The 17060-nt window shown below is 44.9% G+C and overlaps 1 protein-coding gene across 1 annotated transcript in view; it reads right to left on the bottom strand.

The window, feature by feature from the left end:
* The window catches only part of NOLC1 (nucleolar and coiled-body phosphoprotein 1), a 38234-nt gene extending 28669 nt beyond the window's left edge, over positions 1 to 9565 (bottom strand). The window contains exons 1-4 of the mRNA XM_089663635.1: positions 9393 to 9565; positions 4405 to 4460; positions 1522 to 1643; positions 949 to 1058 (exon numbers count right to left, since the gene is read on the bottom strand). Of these exons, the coding sequence (XP_089519761.1) occupies positions 949 to 1058; positions 1522 to 1643; positions 4405 to 4460; positions 9393 to 9503 (399 nt within the window). The 5' untranslated portion in view covers positions 9504 to 9565. The remainder of the gene's footprint in view (positions 1 to 948; positions 1059 to 1521; positions 1644 to 4404; positions 4461 to 9392) is intronic.
* Positions 9566 to 17060: the final 7495 nt, after the last annotated feature.

Raw genomic sequence — 17060 nt, 5'->3', positions numbered from 1 at the left:
CCAGGTTTAAGGCTCCATGCACACTGGGCATTTTAATAACGCTGGTAGCATTAGCTGTGTAAAGTCACGTTAAAAACGCAAGTTTTCTGCAGTTTTTAGCATTTTTGCATTAGTGTTTAGCCGCGTTTGCGTTTAATGAAAAAAAAAAATTTTTTTTTGTTAATAAAAACCTCCAACATCCAAAAACCCTAGTTTGCCGCGCTTTTATAGCTATAAAACTCTAGAAACCCACTAGTGCTGGGTTTTTTTCCCCAGCCTAAAAAAAATTTACAATCAATATGTGCATGGACAAAGGATAACATGCTTGGGAGTTTACTGGCTGTAGAAAAAAAAACAAAAACGCTAAAAGCCAAAAACAGCAGCTGTAAATACATCCGATGTGCATGAGGACTTCTCATCAAAGCTCATTTGAGCAAGTTGAAGTTAGAAGCTGATTAGCTACCATGCACAGCTGCACCAGTTTTAGTAAAACTAACCTCATTGTGTTAATGCATGTGAACAGGTTTCCAATGCACTGCCATCCAGGCCAAAATGCACCTGACTCAACCTGAGGCACCAAAGAGTGCGCATTGTGGTGTGCTGCCTGCTGCTGCATTGAACATAATGATAGCAAAACATACACAAGCTTTATCGAAGTGAATAAGTGTGAATAGGCCTTAGGCTAGCCATACATTTTATCATTTTATTGAGAATTCTACTTTAGATTTACCAAAAGCCATATAATCAGGTCAAACCTAAACAACCCTTTCAAATGTATCCAATTAGGCAGGCCCTTGCACTACATAGTTGAAGGTAAAACTAAAGGAAATTGGGCAGAAATTGGACAGAAAATTGTATAGTGTATGGCCAGCCTTAAACCAGTTCAATGAAGGGGTGCAGGAGGTAGGAAGACTGCATATAAACTCCCTAATCCCATGCTGTAACTGCTCATTAAGGCAAGTTTCTTACAGGAGGCTTCTTTGTTTCCTCTTCAGAGTCAGAATCAGAATCTTCACTGCTGCTTTCAGCTTTCTTTTGTGGAGGCACTTTAGTTACTGGCTTTTTGGCTGCTGTCGGTGCTAAAATAAAGTATCAAAATTGGCAAAATAAGCACAAAAGCAAATAAATACATAAAATCACATTCAGTAAATCCATCCAATACATGCACATACCCTCATGTTTTGTCCATTTAAGTGGAAGTGGGTCTTTATCTGTGGGACCACATATATGCACTACTGTGTTTGTGCTGGAATCTGGTAGCTGACAGCTCTGAGAACCGTACCAATGATGGGGAACTGGGAGAACCAGTCCTCGATCACCTGACTGATTTTTTTTCTCTCTCCATATGTAGATTAGTCACATACTGCACACCTCCCTAGTCGTTCAAACATTTGTGAATTTAAAAAAAAAAAATTAAATAAAAAAAGGATAGGACACTAAATAAACCCCACATAAATCATGGTCAACACACGAATTACATGTCATCTCTGAGTAGCTTGCTACATATTTGCTTTTTATTCCATTTCTCTATATGAAACTTACTTGGCTTTTTAGCTGGTGGCTCTTCATCTTCACTAGAACTGTCTTCACTGCTGGATTCCTTAGCAGGCTTTTTACTGGGCAGGCTATTAGCAAGAAGTTTTCTTTTCTTAGAAGCAGGTGATCTGGTGGAAAAAACATGTTTAAAAACATATAGTACATGTAGCCAAAGATGGCATATTGGAAAGACCATTAAGACCAGGCACTGGAGAACCCCAAGGTTCCCTTGGTAAGATAAAGGTAAGATTTTCTGGTTTATAATCATATTATAATTACAGTATGGTTGTTAAAGCAGAGCTCCAGTCACAATATATAAAAATAACCAGCATCACCCTGACATCTTCAGTGTGGGCACCCGGCTGTGACAGCTTGTGGCTTCAGAGCTGGGTGACTGCTGCACATGCGCGAGTAGCGCTGCGCTTTCTGAACGGTCCCTTTGTCTTCTGGGACCTGTCACGTCTTAGAAGACTGTGGGAGGGGTTTGGTGTCAGCTACCCTACCCACCGCCACTCCTAAATACTAACCTGAGCCCAATCTTGATCCAGCGATGTGCATGAGAGCAGAGAATTGCTCAGATCTCTCCTCATTGGCTCAAACACAGCAGCGGGAGTCATTGGATTGGGGGGGCAGGGCCAAGCTGCGTTCTGTGTCACTTAGGGACAAGCACGCATAAGTGCCCCCATAGCAAGTGGCTTAATATGGGGGCACAATCCAGGAGCGCCAGCAGGAGACCCAAAAAGAGGAGGATCAGGTCTGCTCTGTGTAAAACCATTACACAGAGCAGGTAAGTATTGTCACGATCGCAAGATCGCCGCCACCAACAGGCGACAAGCCCACGATCGCGACGTCTAATATGTCACGATCGCGGCGTCAGACCCCAGACCTTCTCGCCAAACTCATGATCGAAGGACTAGCCAATCTAAAACCGCGATGTGACGTGCGTAACAATGCCACGCCCAGCTGCACCCTGCACAACGATTTTCCACCTAACGGACCACAATCGATGTACCGGCAGCCTGGGCGATCGTTACTGGGTCGGGTTGATTACATAACTAACCCTCCACACTGCCACCACCTCCTTTTTGTACAGAGAAAGAGGAAACTTGCGTTATCTGTTATAACAATATAATGATTGAAATAATCGTCTGAGGATTATTTAGATATGAATTATGAAATTATATACTGCACGGTTCACGAGTTCTATGTTTTCTTCCCTGATGGTCCGAGACAAAGCGAGTGACCCATCAAACTGTTCGCCTGCTCATTGGCCATCTGCAAGGTGTCTGTTTTTTATGTAAGTCTTTCATATTCCAAGATATGAGACATAGGGGAAATATGGATCTTTTAAAAATGTTATTTGGTGTGTGCTTCTTGGGAATGTCTTGAACTCCTGGGAAGGCTCCTTTATCTTTTTACGAGGTGTGAAATTACACAGGTACTTTGGACAGTGAGACTCCAACTCTCTTGGGAAAGCTGGCCTGATCTCTTCCTAGGTGAGAAAGGATACAGCTTTCACAGACAGCTCAGCACCTAGCTCAGAGATGCCTTGGCCGGCCAGTGACCCATAACCAGCACACACACTGGCCAAATGTCTCCTCTCAGTGAGAGGAAGGGGTAGGGGAAGGATAAGGGAGAAATGGCTACTCTTAGCAAGATGGAGTCTGCGTACTTCACTGTGTTGCGCATGTTTGCGACAAGTATAACATGTTTGTTATTTTAAAAAAATTAAATCTGAGCCTTTAGAATCACTTTAAGTAATTAACTTTTCTTTTTTTTTTTTTTTAAACAGCCTGTCTTTACATAAATTCCTTCTCTATTTCACAGCCATTTATTTAAATGTTTCCCCCACAGTTACCTGCAGACCAACTATTCAGTAACAGGTATGAGGGTTTGGAGTGCATAGTATGGGTCAAATTTATTTATGAAATTTAAACCTGTTGCCATACCGATTTAAAAGCGTTAATTGGGGTTGAGATTTAATTTGTTTGTTGCCTACGTAAAGCCAGCAGATGAAAGACTAATCCTGTCCACAAGGTGACAAATTTACTGTGATTTCATTTTAGAACAGTGTTGCCTGTTAGAGGAAATGGAAAATCAATTGATCTACTAACAGGATCAACAAGCAATAAAACGGTTACAGAGGGAGCTAAGGAAAAAAAAGGATGGGTGAGCCACTATAAAATGTAGAGGAACTGTGTCCTCACTTTGGAGATGCACCCACCTGTATGTCTTAAATTTTAGAGCTGTCATGAGAGCAAGAGGTGAAGGGGGGGGGGGGGAGGTTACAGGAACAACTAAGAGGGGAAATCTCCTAACTTTGGTGAGATTTCCATTCATGTTACATCTCAAAAGACAAGAAGTGAAGGTAATCACCACAGGAGGACAGAGAGCAGAAATTACATAAGAATCTAAAGGGCAGGGTCTCAATTTCAAGAAAAATAAAAATGTAAACTAGCTACAAATCTCCTGACTCGCCCATAGTGCATGTGATGCCGCGTTCTGCAGATGTAGCAGTCTGCACACAGCCCTGAATTTGATTTGGCCCATAGCTTCACTTAAGGTGTATTGCAACTGTGTACATTCACACCGCTTAATGGAAACAGAAAATGCCCATTAACTGAAGTTTATGTGCACAGCGAAAAAATCTCCTACACATGGACCTTATCTTACTAAACGAGTAGAGGCTGTTCAATTAGCAACGCAAATGTTAGTAAATAAGGTGAACACCGTAGCATACCAACTATAAGCTCATCTCATTTGCCAACATTTTTCTGGGTAGCGTTTCAACTGTTATATATACTATCCCCTAATTCTTGAATGGAGGTTACAGTGACAGGACTGACAAAAGCCAGAAGAAACATCTAATCAGAACATATTCATACTTACTTTAGCCAATCGCCGTATATATCCACAAGATTGGCAGGGCTGTTGTCCTTATCTTTCTGTTGAATTAAAGAAAACAAAAACCGTTATAAATACAGTACAACAAACAGTAGTAGATCAATGTCACTATGAGGCAGACACCCTAATGATAAGCGCATGTGCCTACATAAGCCTGTTTGACAGGCAACAGCAATTCTGGCACATAAATTTTAATATAGCAAAACTAACTCAAAAGAGTTAGCACTAGACCTAAACCCTAACTGGATAACCACTTGAGCTCTGGAAGGTTTCACCCCCTTCATTACCAGGTCATTTTTTGCTATTCAGCACTGTGCTACTTTTAACTGGTAATTGTGCAGTCATGCAACACTGTACCCAAATGAAATTTATATAAATTTTTCACACAAATAGGGCTTTTGGTGGTATTTGATCACCACTGGGATTTTTGTTTATTTTTTATTAAACAAAAAAAAAAGGCCAACATTTTTTAAAAAACATTTTTTTTTAACTTTCTGCTATAAAATATATATATAAAAAAAAACAACCCTAATTTCTTCATAAATTTAGGTCAAAATATACTCGGCTACGTCTTTGGTAAAAAAAATATCCAAATAAGTGTATATTGATTGGTGTGTGTGAAAGTGTCTACAAACTATGGTATATATACTGCAATTTTTTTTATTTATACTAGTAATGGCGGTGATCAAGGACTTATCGGGGGACTGCGATAGTAAGGCAGTCAATCTGACACTGATATCACCAGTGAAACTAATACAGTAATCAGGGATAATACTACACACTGTCACTGTACTAATAACACTGGCTGAGAAGGGGTTAACATCACAGGGTAATCAAGGGATTAGGTCAGGGCTTGACAAGTCCCAGAAACTGCATCCTGGCGCCTGGGTTCACATACTGCCTTTCCATTGACTTCAATGCAAAAACTCCTGTCAATAGCAATCCTATGTGAACATTTATCTTCGAATGCCACTCTATCACTTGCAAATCTATTACGCACTGCTACAAACGCCCACAGGACCCTTTTTGAAATGCCACTCAAAACACAAATGCGTGCGGGTTACATCTTTGTGACGCACCTCAAAAGGAACACAATGTCTAGCCTCTCATGCGAAACTGAGTTTGAAGACGCATCTAGAATCGCAAATGTGTGAATTAGGGCGCCTGCACTCTCACCTGGGCATTTTGGGATAGTGGCAGAATCGCTGTGACCACAAAACACAGCTTCAGATGCCATTATTTTTAATGACACCTAAAACACGGTGCGGTTTTACTATGATTGCTGTGCAGTAAATCGTATCGCGTGAAGCTTGTCACCTAAAAGTTGCCAATGTGTAATGTGTGTTGCTTTTTAATTCATTGTTTTTTCTCCCTGCTATGCCCTGAACCCAGAATCAGGCAGCGATGTACAGGTACGATGCTGTGCCTGTAGGAGCTGCCCGTCCACAGTACGAGGGCGGGTGGTCCTAAAGTGGTTAAGTTTGCTAAGGCAAGGCTGTGAATCAAACAAACACATTTTTATTTTTTTAATCCCTTGCAGCATCTCATAGCCGATGATCTCCTACAGCTTCTTTCAACTACTTCCTGTCTACATGCATGTATACCTGTGTGTGTCATGCATTATTACTCTGGACTGATTTTCTGAGGGTAACAGTAATGGACCACCATGCCAGTGTAATGGGTTTTGGCACAGCCACCTGTACCCTTCACTGGTGGTTCATGTGACAATGCAGGGAGGACCTACATGGCAGAATCAGCAGGTATCATGTTATGGAAAGTTGCAGAATTGAAAAAATGTAAACAATTGAAATGACATTAAACATGTTAAAGCATTTATGGGATTTTAAAGATTGGATTTAATAATGCTCAGGGAGCTACTATATGCCCTATTTATATCATATAGACCATTGGTTCTCAACCTTCCTAATGCCGCGACCCTTTAATACAGTTTTTCATGTTGTGGTGACCCCCAACCATAAAATTATTTATCCAGTAATTAGAATTCATGAAGTGTTTTACCTCCAATGCTGCTGCTTTCAACACAGTAGCTGCTTTTAACAGAGTAGCTACTTTCAACACAGCAGCTGCTTTCTACACAGCAGCTGCTCTTTACACATCGGAAATATGTGTTTTCCGATGGTCTTAGGCAACCCCTGTGAAAGGGTCATTCGACCCCCAAAAGGGGTCACGACCCACAGGTTGAGAACCACTGATATAGACCAAAGTAGTGCTTTCACAATAAAATGATGTACTAAAACATATAAAGTAGATATAAACCCAAACATCAAATCTCATAAGCGTTAAAGAAAACCTGGTTTTCAAAAGACGGACAGGTATTATTATTATACAGGATTTATATAGCGCCAATAGTTTGCTCAGCACTTTACAGTATAAAGGGAGACAATACAGCAACAATACAGTTCAATACAAGAGGGATAGGAGGGCCCTGCTCCTTGCAGCTTACAATCTAGGAGACAGGTAGGCTTATTATGGCAAAATAGACTGTAAAATACTTTTTCTCTGCCTGTTAGTGGTTTTATTCTGAGCATACACCGAGCTGTGCGTGTGCGGGAGCATACACCGAGCTGTGCGTGTGCGGGAGCATACACCGAGCTGTGCGTGTGCGGGAGCATACACCGAGCTGTGCGGGAGTAAGGTCCAGGCAATCAAGAAGGTTGATGACTATGAAACCAAAGATGGTAACTCAGAAATCACCACACTGGAGGGGGCCGCTTTTCGAGGTACGCGGCCTATTCTGTGCAAATATGCCATGAATGCTTCCATATAACGGCAATAAACTCCTGGGGCCCTTGAAATGTTTAATATTTTTCTTCGCTTTACAGTGGTTCTAAAGGCTGAAAGCTTACCTTACTGTATTCTCTACATTAAGGAACAATTTTAAGCATGCAGCTCCCCCACCCTTATAGATCTCCAGTGCTGTGTCTGAGAGCAGTGGCTCTCTAGGCTCTCTCCCTCCTGAATGGCTCAGAGACTGCAGTGGAAGCCATTGGTGCTGTGCCGTCACTGCCCCTTGTGTCTCCATCTTCTACCTTTCTTTCTTCCTTCCAGGTTCGCACTCTCCAGCCTTTTAAAGACATCATTCCCGTGTATGGGAGTCAGCATCATGGCACGGTGCCCTCTGCATTCACAGAACACTCAGTGTGCCCTGAATGCAGAGCGTATTGCATGTGTGCCAGTGACGTCACTGGCTGGAACTGATGTGAATATCTACTGTACCTACATGGAAGTTGCATTTTACACTTACCTATAGGAAAAAAGTTTCTTAAAGTATCACTGAATGAAAAACTTTTTTTTTAGCTTTGGATAAAAAAAAAAAAGCCCACACCCCCCTGCTCACACCACAGACCATTCATATCATAAGCTCCCCCCCACATCCCAGCCCCCCTTATATCTCCCTCACATCACAGCCCCCCCCCCTCACATGAGAGACCACCATGTAAGAGCTGTCCCCTCTCAAATCACCCCCCCTCACATCACAGCCCATCCAACTCACAGCTCTGTCTCTCACATCACAGCCCCCTATATCATAGCTCCCCCCTCTCATCAGAGACCCCCATATCAAAGCTGACCCCTCTCAAATCACACCCCCTACTCACATCACAGCCCATCCAACTCACAGCTCCCACTCTCACATCACAGCCCCCTATATCATAGCTCCCCCTTATCACATCACAACGCACCCCCCCATATCAGAGCTTCTTCCTCACATAACAGCGCCAAGTATTACAGCTGCCCCCAATTACACCCCATTTCACAGTTCCCCCATCATGGCCCCCCCGTCTTACACCCTGTGATTCCTCCAGCCCTTTTTCCTGCTGCGAGTCAAGCGGCAGTACAGGTCACACAGAAGAGGGGTCCACTATGCCATTCCTCCTGCCCTCCACAATACTGGGATTTTTAATAGCTTCAGCAGCAGGAGGAGAGGAGTCCACTCAGGCTGCTAAACTGTACAGTCACTGTCTGGACTGGACTGTCACTTGGTCAGTGTCCAGACCGCGGTCCACCATTTAGTGACGCCTGCTATACACTGTCACTGTACCAATGACACTGACTGGGAAGCAGTTAACATCTAGGAGCAGCCTCTCTCAACCTTTTCAACACAGAGGAACCCCTGAACTAACTTTCGGGTGTCAGAGAACCCCTGCCAATAACGACTATATCTACAGCTCATGATACATTAGGGTGATGGCAACTGAGAAGAATGCTCCTTTAAAACTGTGGTCATTGGGAAGAATTCCCTTACAGACAGCTAAATAAATCAATCTTGTCAGTGGGAACTTATCTGAGAGGCAGAAATTGCTCACTGCTTAACCCCTTGACACCGACTGAACGCAAATATGCGGCCTCACGGAGTGTGGGCCTTGATGCCGAGTGGCCACATACTTGCGTGCAATTAGAAAATACATGTGCTGAGAGAGAGCGCCCTGCACTTTCCCAGCACATATGTTAGCATCTCGCGGAAAGGTTCCGATCACCCCTTTCGATCGGGACCTTTTCCGATCATGTGACCGCTGTGACAGCGGACACATGACCCTAACCCCCCCTGGCTTCTGAAACTCTTAAAGGGCTGGGAGGTGCCAGCACAAAGAGGTTAACAAACCCCTGGCAACTTGTGGAGGAACCTCAGAGTTCCATGGAACCCTGATCTAGGGTGATCGAGAGGTTAAACGTGTGCTATGTAATGTTGTACACTGTGCTGCTTTTACTAACAGATCTCTCAGTTACTCATTCCTGCTTTGTACATTACAGGCGGGCATTAAGTGGTTAAAGATGAATCCCATAGTTACATTGCTCCAGCTTGAACCAATGTGCCACCGCAGTAGGATCCCAGGAGAAGCTGAAATCACCACCTGCTCCCAGCACACTCGCTGCCATGTGTTCCCTATGCAGTGCCAGGCTGTGTACACCTAGCAGACGGGACCACGTGCTCCAACCCTCCCCCAATCACTCACCAGTCCTGTGGCTTTGCTGAACTCTCTGGCGGCGCCCGTGAACTGGTTGTCCCGCAGGAAGCGCAGGATATGAGGGAATAAATCACTAGGCACCACAGGTCTATCCGCCATGGTTCCGGCCTCACACGCTCCACTTCGACAATCACGTGGAAAAGAGCAATCCTACGCTCGTCGCTTACGTATTACATCATAGGAAGGAGGTTCTGGGCAGAGCATAAGGGGAAGGTATGGGTGTATAGTAAAATGGCGTGTAAGGGGAGGGGCTGGGTATGGGTGTAGTAAGATGGAGTGTAAGGAGAGGGGGCTAGGTATGGGTGTAGTAAAATGGAGTGTAAGTAGAGGGGGCTAGGTATGGGTGTAGTAAGATGGAGTGTAAGGAGAGGGGGCTAGGTATGGGTTTAGTAAGATGGAGTGTAAGGAGAGGGGGCTGGGTATGGGTTTAGTAAGATGGTGTGTAAGGTGAGGGGCTGGGTATGGGTTTAGTAAGATGGTGTGTAAGGTGAGGGGCTGGGTATGGGTGTAGTAAGATGGAGTGTAAGGAGAGGGGGCTGGGTATGGGTGTAGTAAGATGGAGTGTAAGGAGAGGGGGCTGGGTATGGGTGTAGTAAGATGGATTGCAGGCATTGCTTCTCATGTTACTTCCTCTGTACACTACTGCAAGTAGAATGTGGGAGACCCAGCCAAGACAGTGCTCTATTACTTCGGGCTCCGTGCAGGAGGCATGCAGGCTTTATTCTTGGAGCACAGGATACAGTGAGAGATAAAAAACCTCCCCTCATTACATTGAGCTCAGCAGGTAGAACATTTCCATAAAGGCTCCATTCACATCACATGCATTGGGCTGTGTTACCTAGTGTGATGACAAGCTGAACCTAAGACTAAGAACAGAACTTTCATTTATAGCTTTGAACAGATTGGAGATGGAATAGAACCCCTGTCAGGTTTTTTTTTGCTGTCTTTGTCCCTGTTTGGGGGATTCACCCTCTCTATTTGTCCTGCTTACTGTTATTTATTATTTTTATGTCAGGTACTTATATAGCGCCATCAATTTACACAGCGCTTTACATATATATTGTACATTCACATCAGTCCCTGTTATCATAAAAAGTGCTGGTAAAAGGAACCCCAGATTTTATATTGTCATCAGAACATTAAAAGAGGGGAAATCTTCCAATGGAGGGCACTGGTCCTGGTGACAAGCAGGGATTTCCTCACTTTGGAGGGATTTCCTCTCACTTCCTGTTTTCTGTGATAAGCTTCACCTTTAGACTCCTCCCTCAGGGCCAGTGAATATATAAAAAGAAAGAATTAAGGTACCCCCAGCATTCTCTGTAATATAGAATACCGAGGGTGGGATTGTTCAGCAGGCTAGTGATTTGGGCGGAGACTGAAGGGGTGAGACGAGGGGTTGAGAGATAGATTTGCGTGTCATCGGCATAGAGGTGGTAGTTAAAGCCGTGAGAGTGTATCAGTTGGCCAAGGGAGGAGGTGTAGATGGAGAAGAGAAGGGGACCGAGGACAGAGCCTTGAGGGACCCCGACAGAGAGGGGGAGTGAAGGGGAGGTGGTAGCGTTATAGGTAACGCTGAAAGAGCGTTGTGATAGGTAGGACAAGAGCCAGGAGAGAGCGGAGTCTCTGAGGCCAAGGGAGTGTAGTTTTTTTTTGAGGAGGGGGTGGTCAACTGTGTCAAAAGCCGCGGAGAGGTCGAGGAGTAGGATCACTGAATAGTGGCCATTAGCTTTGGCGGTTAGCAGGTCGTTGGTGAGTTTAAGTAAGGCAGTTTCGGTGGAGTGTAGGGGACAGAAGCTGGACTGTAGGGGGAAGAGGGGAAATCTTCCAATAGAGGGCACTAGTCCTGGTGACAAGCAGGGATTTCCTCACTTTGGAGGGATTTCCTCTCACTTCCTGTTTTGGGTATAGGACAGGACGTGAAGGAAAATCTCCCCAATGGAACACAGATGGCAAAAAAAAAACTGGAGGGGTTATAACTAGAGATGAGCGAATCGAACCAGGCGAACCGGAATTCGATACGAATTTCAGGAAAAATTCGATTCGCGTCGAATCCGAATATTTGCCTACTTCGGGTGCGCGAATCGGATTTTTCCCGATCAGCCGGCAAAAGTGTCCCTGCAGAGAGCTCCGCTATTTCTGACATTTCTCTGACAGTTCCTTCACATGTACAGCGGTTGAAACATTGTATCTATTAGTTTCCATTTAGGATACAGATGTTTCAACCGCTGTACGTGTGAAGAAGCTGTCAGAGAACTGTCAGAAATAGAGGAACTCTGCACATACACTTTTTGCCGGTTTGGAATTCTTATTTTCATCCTACTTCTTCTTCATCCTCATCCTCAGAAGAAGAGGATGAGGATGAAGAAGAAGAAGAAGTAGGATGAAAATAAGAATAATTCCAAGCCGGCAAAAAGTGTATCTGCAGAGCTCCTCTATTCTGCAGATACACTTAGAGGAGCTCTGCAGATACACTTAGAGGAGCTCTGCAGATACACTTTTTGCCGGCTTGGAATTAATCTTATTTTCATCCTACTTCTTCTTCTTCTTCTTCATCCTCAGAAGAAGAAGAAGAGGATGAGGATGAAGAAGAAGTAGGATGAAAATAAGAATAATTCCAAGCCGGCAAAAAGTGTATCTGCAGAGCTCCTCTATTCTGCAGATACACTTAGAGGAGCTCTGCAGATACACTTAGAGGAGCTCTGCAGATACACTTTTTGCCGGCTTGGAATTAATCTTATTTTCATCCTACTTCTTCTTCTTCATCCTCATCCTCAGAAGAAGAGGATGAGGATGAAGAAGAAGAAGAAGTAGGATGAAAATAAGAATAATTCCAAGCTGGCAAAAAGTGTATCTGCAGAGCTCCTCTATTCTGCAGATACACTTAGATCCATGGATCCATTTATGGAAACAAATAGATACAATGTTTCAACCGCTGTATGGAGTGAGTGTCCCAGAACTGTCAGAAATAGGCTATTTCTGACAGTTCTGGGACACTCACTCCATACAGCGGTTGAAACATTGTATCTATTTGTTTCCATAAATGGATCCATTTATGGAAACAAATAGATACAATGTTTCAACCGCTGTATGGAGTGAATGTCCCAGAACTGTCAGAAATAGACAGAAACTGTCACAGAACTGTCCTTCTTCTCATCCTTCTCCTTCTTCTCATCCTTCTTCTCATCCTTCTCCTTCTTCTCATCCTTCTCCTTCTTCTCATCCTTCTCCTTCTTCTCATCCTTCTCCTTCTCCTTCTCCTTCTCCTTCTCCTTCTTCTCATCCTTCTCCTTCTTCTCATCCTTCTTCTTCTCATCCTTCTCCTTCTTCTCATCCTTCTTCTCATCCTTCTCCTTCTCCTTCTTCTCATCCTTCTCCTTCTTCTCATCCTTCTTCTCATCCTTCTCCTTCTTCTCATCCTTCTCCTTCTTCTCATCCTTCTCCTTCTTCTCATCCTTCTCCTTCTCCTTCTCCTTCTCCTTCTCCTTCTTCTCATCCTTCTCCTTCTTCTCATCCTTCTTCTTCTCATCCTTCTCCTTCTTCTCATCCTTCTTCTCATCCTTCTCCTTCTCCTTCTTCTCATCCTTCTCCTTCTTCTCATCCTTCTTCTCATCCTTCTCCTTCTCCTTCTTCTCATCCTTCTCCTTCTTCTCATCCTTCTCCTTCTTCTCATCCTTCTCCTTCTTCTCATCCTTCTTCTCATCCTTCTCCTTCTTCTCATCCTTCTCCTTCTCCTTCTTCTCCTCATCCTTCTCCTTCTTCTCATCCTTCTTCTCATCCTTTTCCTTCTTCTCATACTTCTTCTCATCCTTCTTCTCATCCTTCTCCTTCTTCTCATCCTTCTCCTTCTCCTTCTTCTCATCCTTCTCCTTCTTCTCATCCTTCTCCTTCTTCTCATCCTTCTCCTTCTCCTTCTTCTCATCCTTCTCCTTCTTCTCATCCTTCTCCTTCTCCTTCTTCTCATCCTTCTCCTTCTCCTTCTTCTCATCCTTCTCCTTCTCCATCTTCTCATCCTTCTCCTTCTCCTTCTTCTCATCCTTCTCCTTCTTCTCATCCTTCTCCTTCTTGTCATCCTTCTCCTTCTCCTTCTTCTCATCCTTCTCCTTCTTCTCATCCTTCTCCTTCTCCTTCTTCTCATCCTTCTCCTTCTCCTTCCTCATCTCCAAGGGCATTTAAATTAAAGGTACAGTGTTCTGCACTAATTTAAAGGCTCTCTGAAGCCTAGAAACCCTTTTTATAAGTTAACTTCGTAGCGAATTAATTCGCATCGAATCGAATTTCTTCCTGAAATTCGGCGAATCAGCCGAATCGAATTTTTGAATAATTCACTCATCTCTAGTTATAACCCTCCCTTATTCTATCCACAATGAGGAAAAAAAAAACAGAAAATTGTACCATACTTACCATAATTTTCCTTTCCTGGTGCCTATCCATGGCAGCATATCTGTGATAAGCTTCACCTTAACTCCTCTCTCAGGGCCAGTGAATATATAAAAAGAAAGGATTAAGGTACCCCCAGCATTCTCTGTAATATAGAATACCAAGGGTGGGATTGTATGCTGCCATGGATAGGCACTAAGAAAGGAAAATTACGGTAAGTATGGTACAATTTTCTGTTTTCCTGGTGCCTCCATGGCAGCATACCTGTGATAAATAACTAGCTGAAACGAGTGGGATCATGCTTAGAAAAAAGTTTTATTCGAAAGGTAGGAAGATTTATCATTTTCAGCAGGCAACGGCCACCCTGATAGCTTGTCTGCCGAACTCCATAGATGAGAGAGCCCTTGGGTGCGCTTTGTAGTGACTCATAAATGTGTGTTAGGACGACCACATAGCTGCTCTGCAGATGGTCTCGGTGGATACATTTGCCCTGGCTGCCCATGAAGCAGAGACAGACCTGGTCGAATGAGCCCTGATTGAATCGGGGACTTTCCTAACCCCTGGCCCTGTACGCCTTATGAATTAACTTGACTATCCATGAAGCAATGGTTCTTGATGAAGCCTCCTTTCCCTTGTTTTTGCTCCAAGGGATGACAAATAGATTAGAAAAATCCTTAAAGGGTCTGTATCCTGAAGATAACACCTTAACACATTGGCAATGTCGAGCTCATGGAGGGTACCCGATTTCGGGTCTGAAAAGGTTGGAAAATGAAGAGACCTTGGAACGAATCCACGCAGTGTTCTAAGTTCCACCCTTTCTGGGTAGAAAGTAATGTGGTCCTCTTCCGCCCCTAGGGCTTGAAGTTCTGACACTCTTTTACCAGATGATACTGCTATTCGAAAGGTCACTTTTAGAGCCACATTCCACAAAGAGACTCATTCGGATGGAGAAAAGGTTGGCTTGTGAGTCAAGTATGGTACAGTTATTATTATACAGTATTTATAAAGTGCGAATAATTCGCTCAACGCTGTACATTACAAAGGGAGATAATACATGAGACAGTACAATAACAATACAGTGCGATACACAAGGGGTTTGAGGGCCCTGCTCCTTGGAGCTTACAATCTAGTAGGGAGGGGATAGTGGTATGGGAGGAAAAGCTGTGGGGGATGGAGTGGTAGGAAGAGTGGAGGAGATCGGCAATTAGCAGGGGGCGGGGTAGGCTTCCCTGAAGAGGTGGGTTTTTAGGGTGCGCCTAAAGGAGAGGAGAGTAGGTGATAGTCTGATGGATTGGGGTAGGGAGTTCCAGAGGATGGGCGATGCCCTGGAGAAGTCCTGGAGGCGGGCATGGGAGGAGGAGACCAGGGAACTGGAGAGTAGGAGGTCTTGTAAGGAGCAAAGAGTACGTGTTGGGTGGTATTTGGATATCAGGTCGGTGATGTAATTTGGGGCAGTATTATGGACAGCTTTGTACGTCAGTGTAAGCATTTTGAATTTGATCCATTGGGCAATCGGAAGCCAGTGGAGGGATTGACAGAGGGGGGTGGCGGATAAGGAGCGGTTAGTAAGGTGGATGAGTCTGGCTGCCGTATTCAGGATCGACTGAATCAGGGATAGTCTGTGGTGAGGGAGGCCAGTGAGGAGGGAGTTGCAGTAATCGAGTTGTGATATGATGAGGGAGTGGATGAGCTGTTTAGTGGTTTCTGGGGTTAGGAACGTGCGTATTTTGGCGATATTGTGGAGGTGGAGTCTTCATGAGTTTGTTAGCGATTGGACTTGGGGCAGGAAGGATAGATTGGAGTCAAGAATGACACCAAGTACTCTGGCTTGCGGGGTGGGCCTGATGGTGGCATTGTTGGATGTGATGGAGAAGTCAGTGGGGGGGGGGGGTGCGCGGGCTGGGGGGAAAACTAGGAGCTCGGTTTTGGAGAGGTTCCGTTTAAGGAAGTGGAACGACATCCAATCTGATATGTCGTTCAGCAGGCTAGTGATTTGGGCGGAGACTGAAGGGGTGAGGCGAGGGGTCGAGAGATAAATTTGCGTGTCATCGGCATAGAGGTGGTAGTTGAAGCCGTAAGATTGTATCAGTTGGCCAAGGGAGGAGGTGTAGATGGAGAAGAGAAGGGGACCGAGGACAGAGCCTTGAGGGACCCCGACAGAGAGGGGGAGTGAAGGGGAGGTGGTAGCGTTATAGGTAACGCTGAAGGAGCGTTGTGATAGGTAGTACGAGAGCCAGGAGAGAGCGGAGTCTCTGAGGCCAAGGGAGTGTAGTTTTTTGAGGAGGAGGGGGTAGTCGACTGTGTCAAAAGCCGCGGAGAGGTCGAGGAGTAGGATCACTGAATAGTGGCCATTAGCTTTGGCAGTTAGCAGGTCGTTGGTGAGTTTAAGTAAGGCAGTTTCAGTGGAGTGTAGGGGACAGAAGCCGGACTGTAGGGGGTCGAGGAGGTTGTCGTTGAGGTGGGAGCTTAGGCGATTATAGACTAATTGCTTAAGGAGTTTGGATGTAAATGGCAGCAGGGAGTTGGGTCTAAGGTTGTTCGGGTCAGAGGGGTTCAGGGAGGGCTTTTTGAGTATGGGAGTGATGTGCGCGTGCTTCAGAGGGGAGGGGAATGCGCCAGAAGAGAGGGAGAGATTAAAGATGTGGGTGAGGGAGCGTAGGATGGAGGAGGAGGGAGGTCATAGGAGTTGTGAGGGGACAGGGTCGAGGGGGCAGGTGGTGAGGCAGGCTTCGGAGAAGACCTTAGTGACCTCCTCGGTGGTAGTAAGGTCAAAGGAGTGGAGTGTTGAGGGGGCTTCAGTGTGAGGGATGTTAGGTGGGGTGGAGGTCTGAACAGTGGTGAGGCCAAGGGAGAGCGGTGTTGAAGGGGTTGCTGTGTGAGAGGAGATGGGTGGGGAGGAGGTCTGGGCAGCGGCGATGTCCCTGCGAATAGTGTTTATCTTGTTTTTGAAGTGATTGGCAATCCCAAGGGCGGTGAGTGAGGTGCTGGGTGGAGGTGGGGGCGGAGAGAGTAGAGATTTGAAGGTAGAGAAGAGCCGGTGAGGATTGGAGGAGAGGATATTGATAAGGATCAGAAAGTAGGCTTGTTTGGCAGCGTGGAGGTATAGGTGTGGAAGGCGGATTTATAGCGGGTGAACGCTAGTTGGGATCTGGTTTTGCGCCAATGGTCGCTCCAGCTTGGGCATATTATGTCATATATTGCCATTTCCCTTCTATCATTTAACCACTCTTGCAATATTGAGGAGATGTACTCTACATAATTTTGCACTATAAGCCTCAC

This window comes from Staurois parvus, unplaced genomic scaffold (assembly GCF_062004578.1).
Source record: "Staurois parvus isolate SC_StPar_1 unplaced genomic scaffold, SC_StPar_1.0 ptg000043l, whole genome shotgun sequence".
Taxonomy (NCBI): domain Eukaryota; kingdom Metazoa; phylum Chordata; class Amphibia; order Anura; family Ranidae; genus Staurois; species Staurois parvus.
The sequence above is the reverse complement of the archived record's forward strand: the minus strand, read 5'-3'. Positions and strand labels throughout refer to the sequence as shown.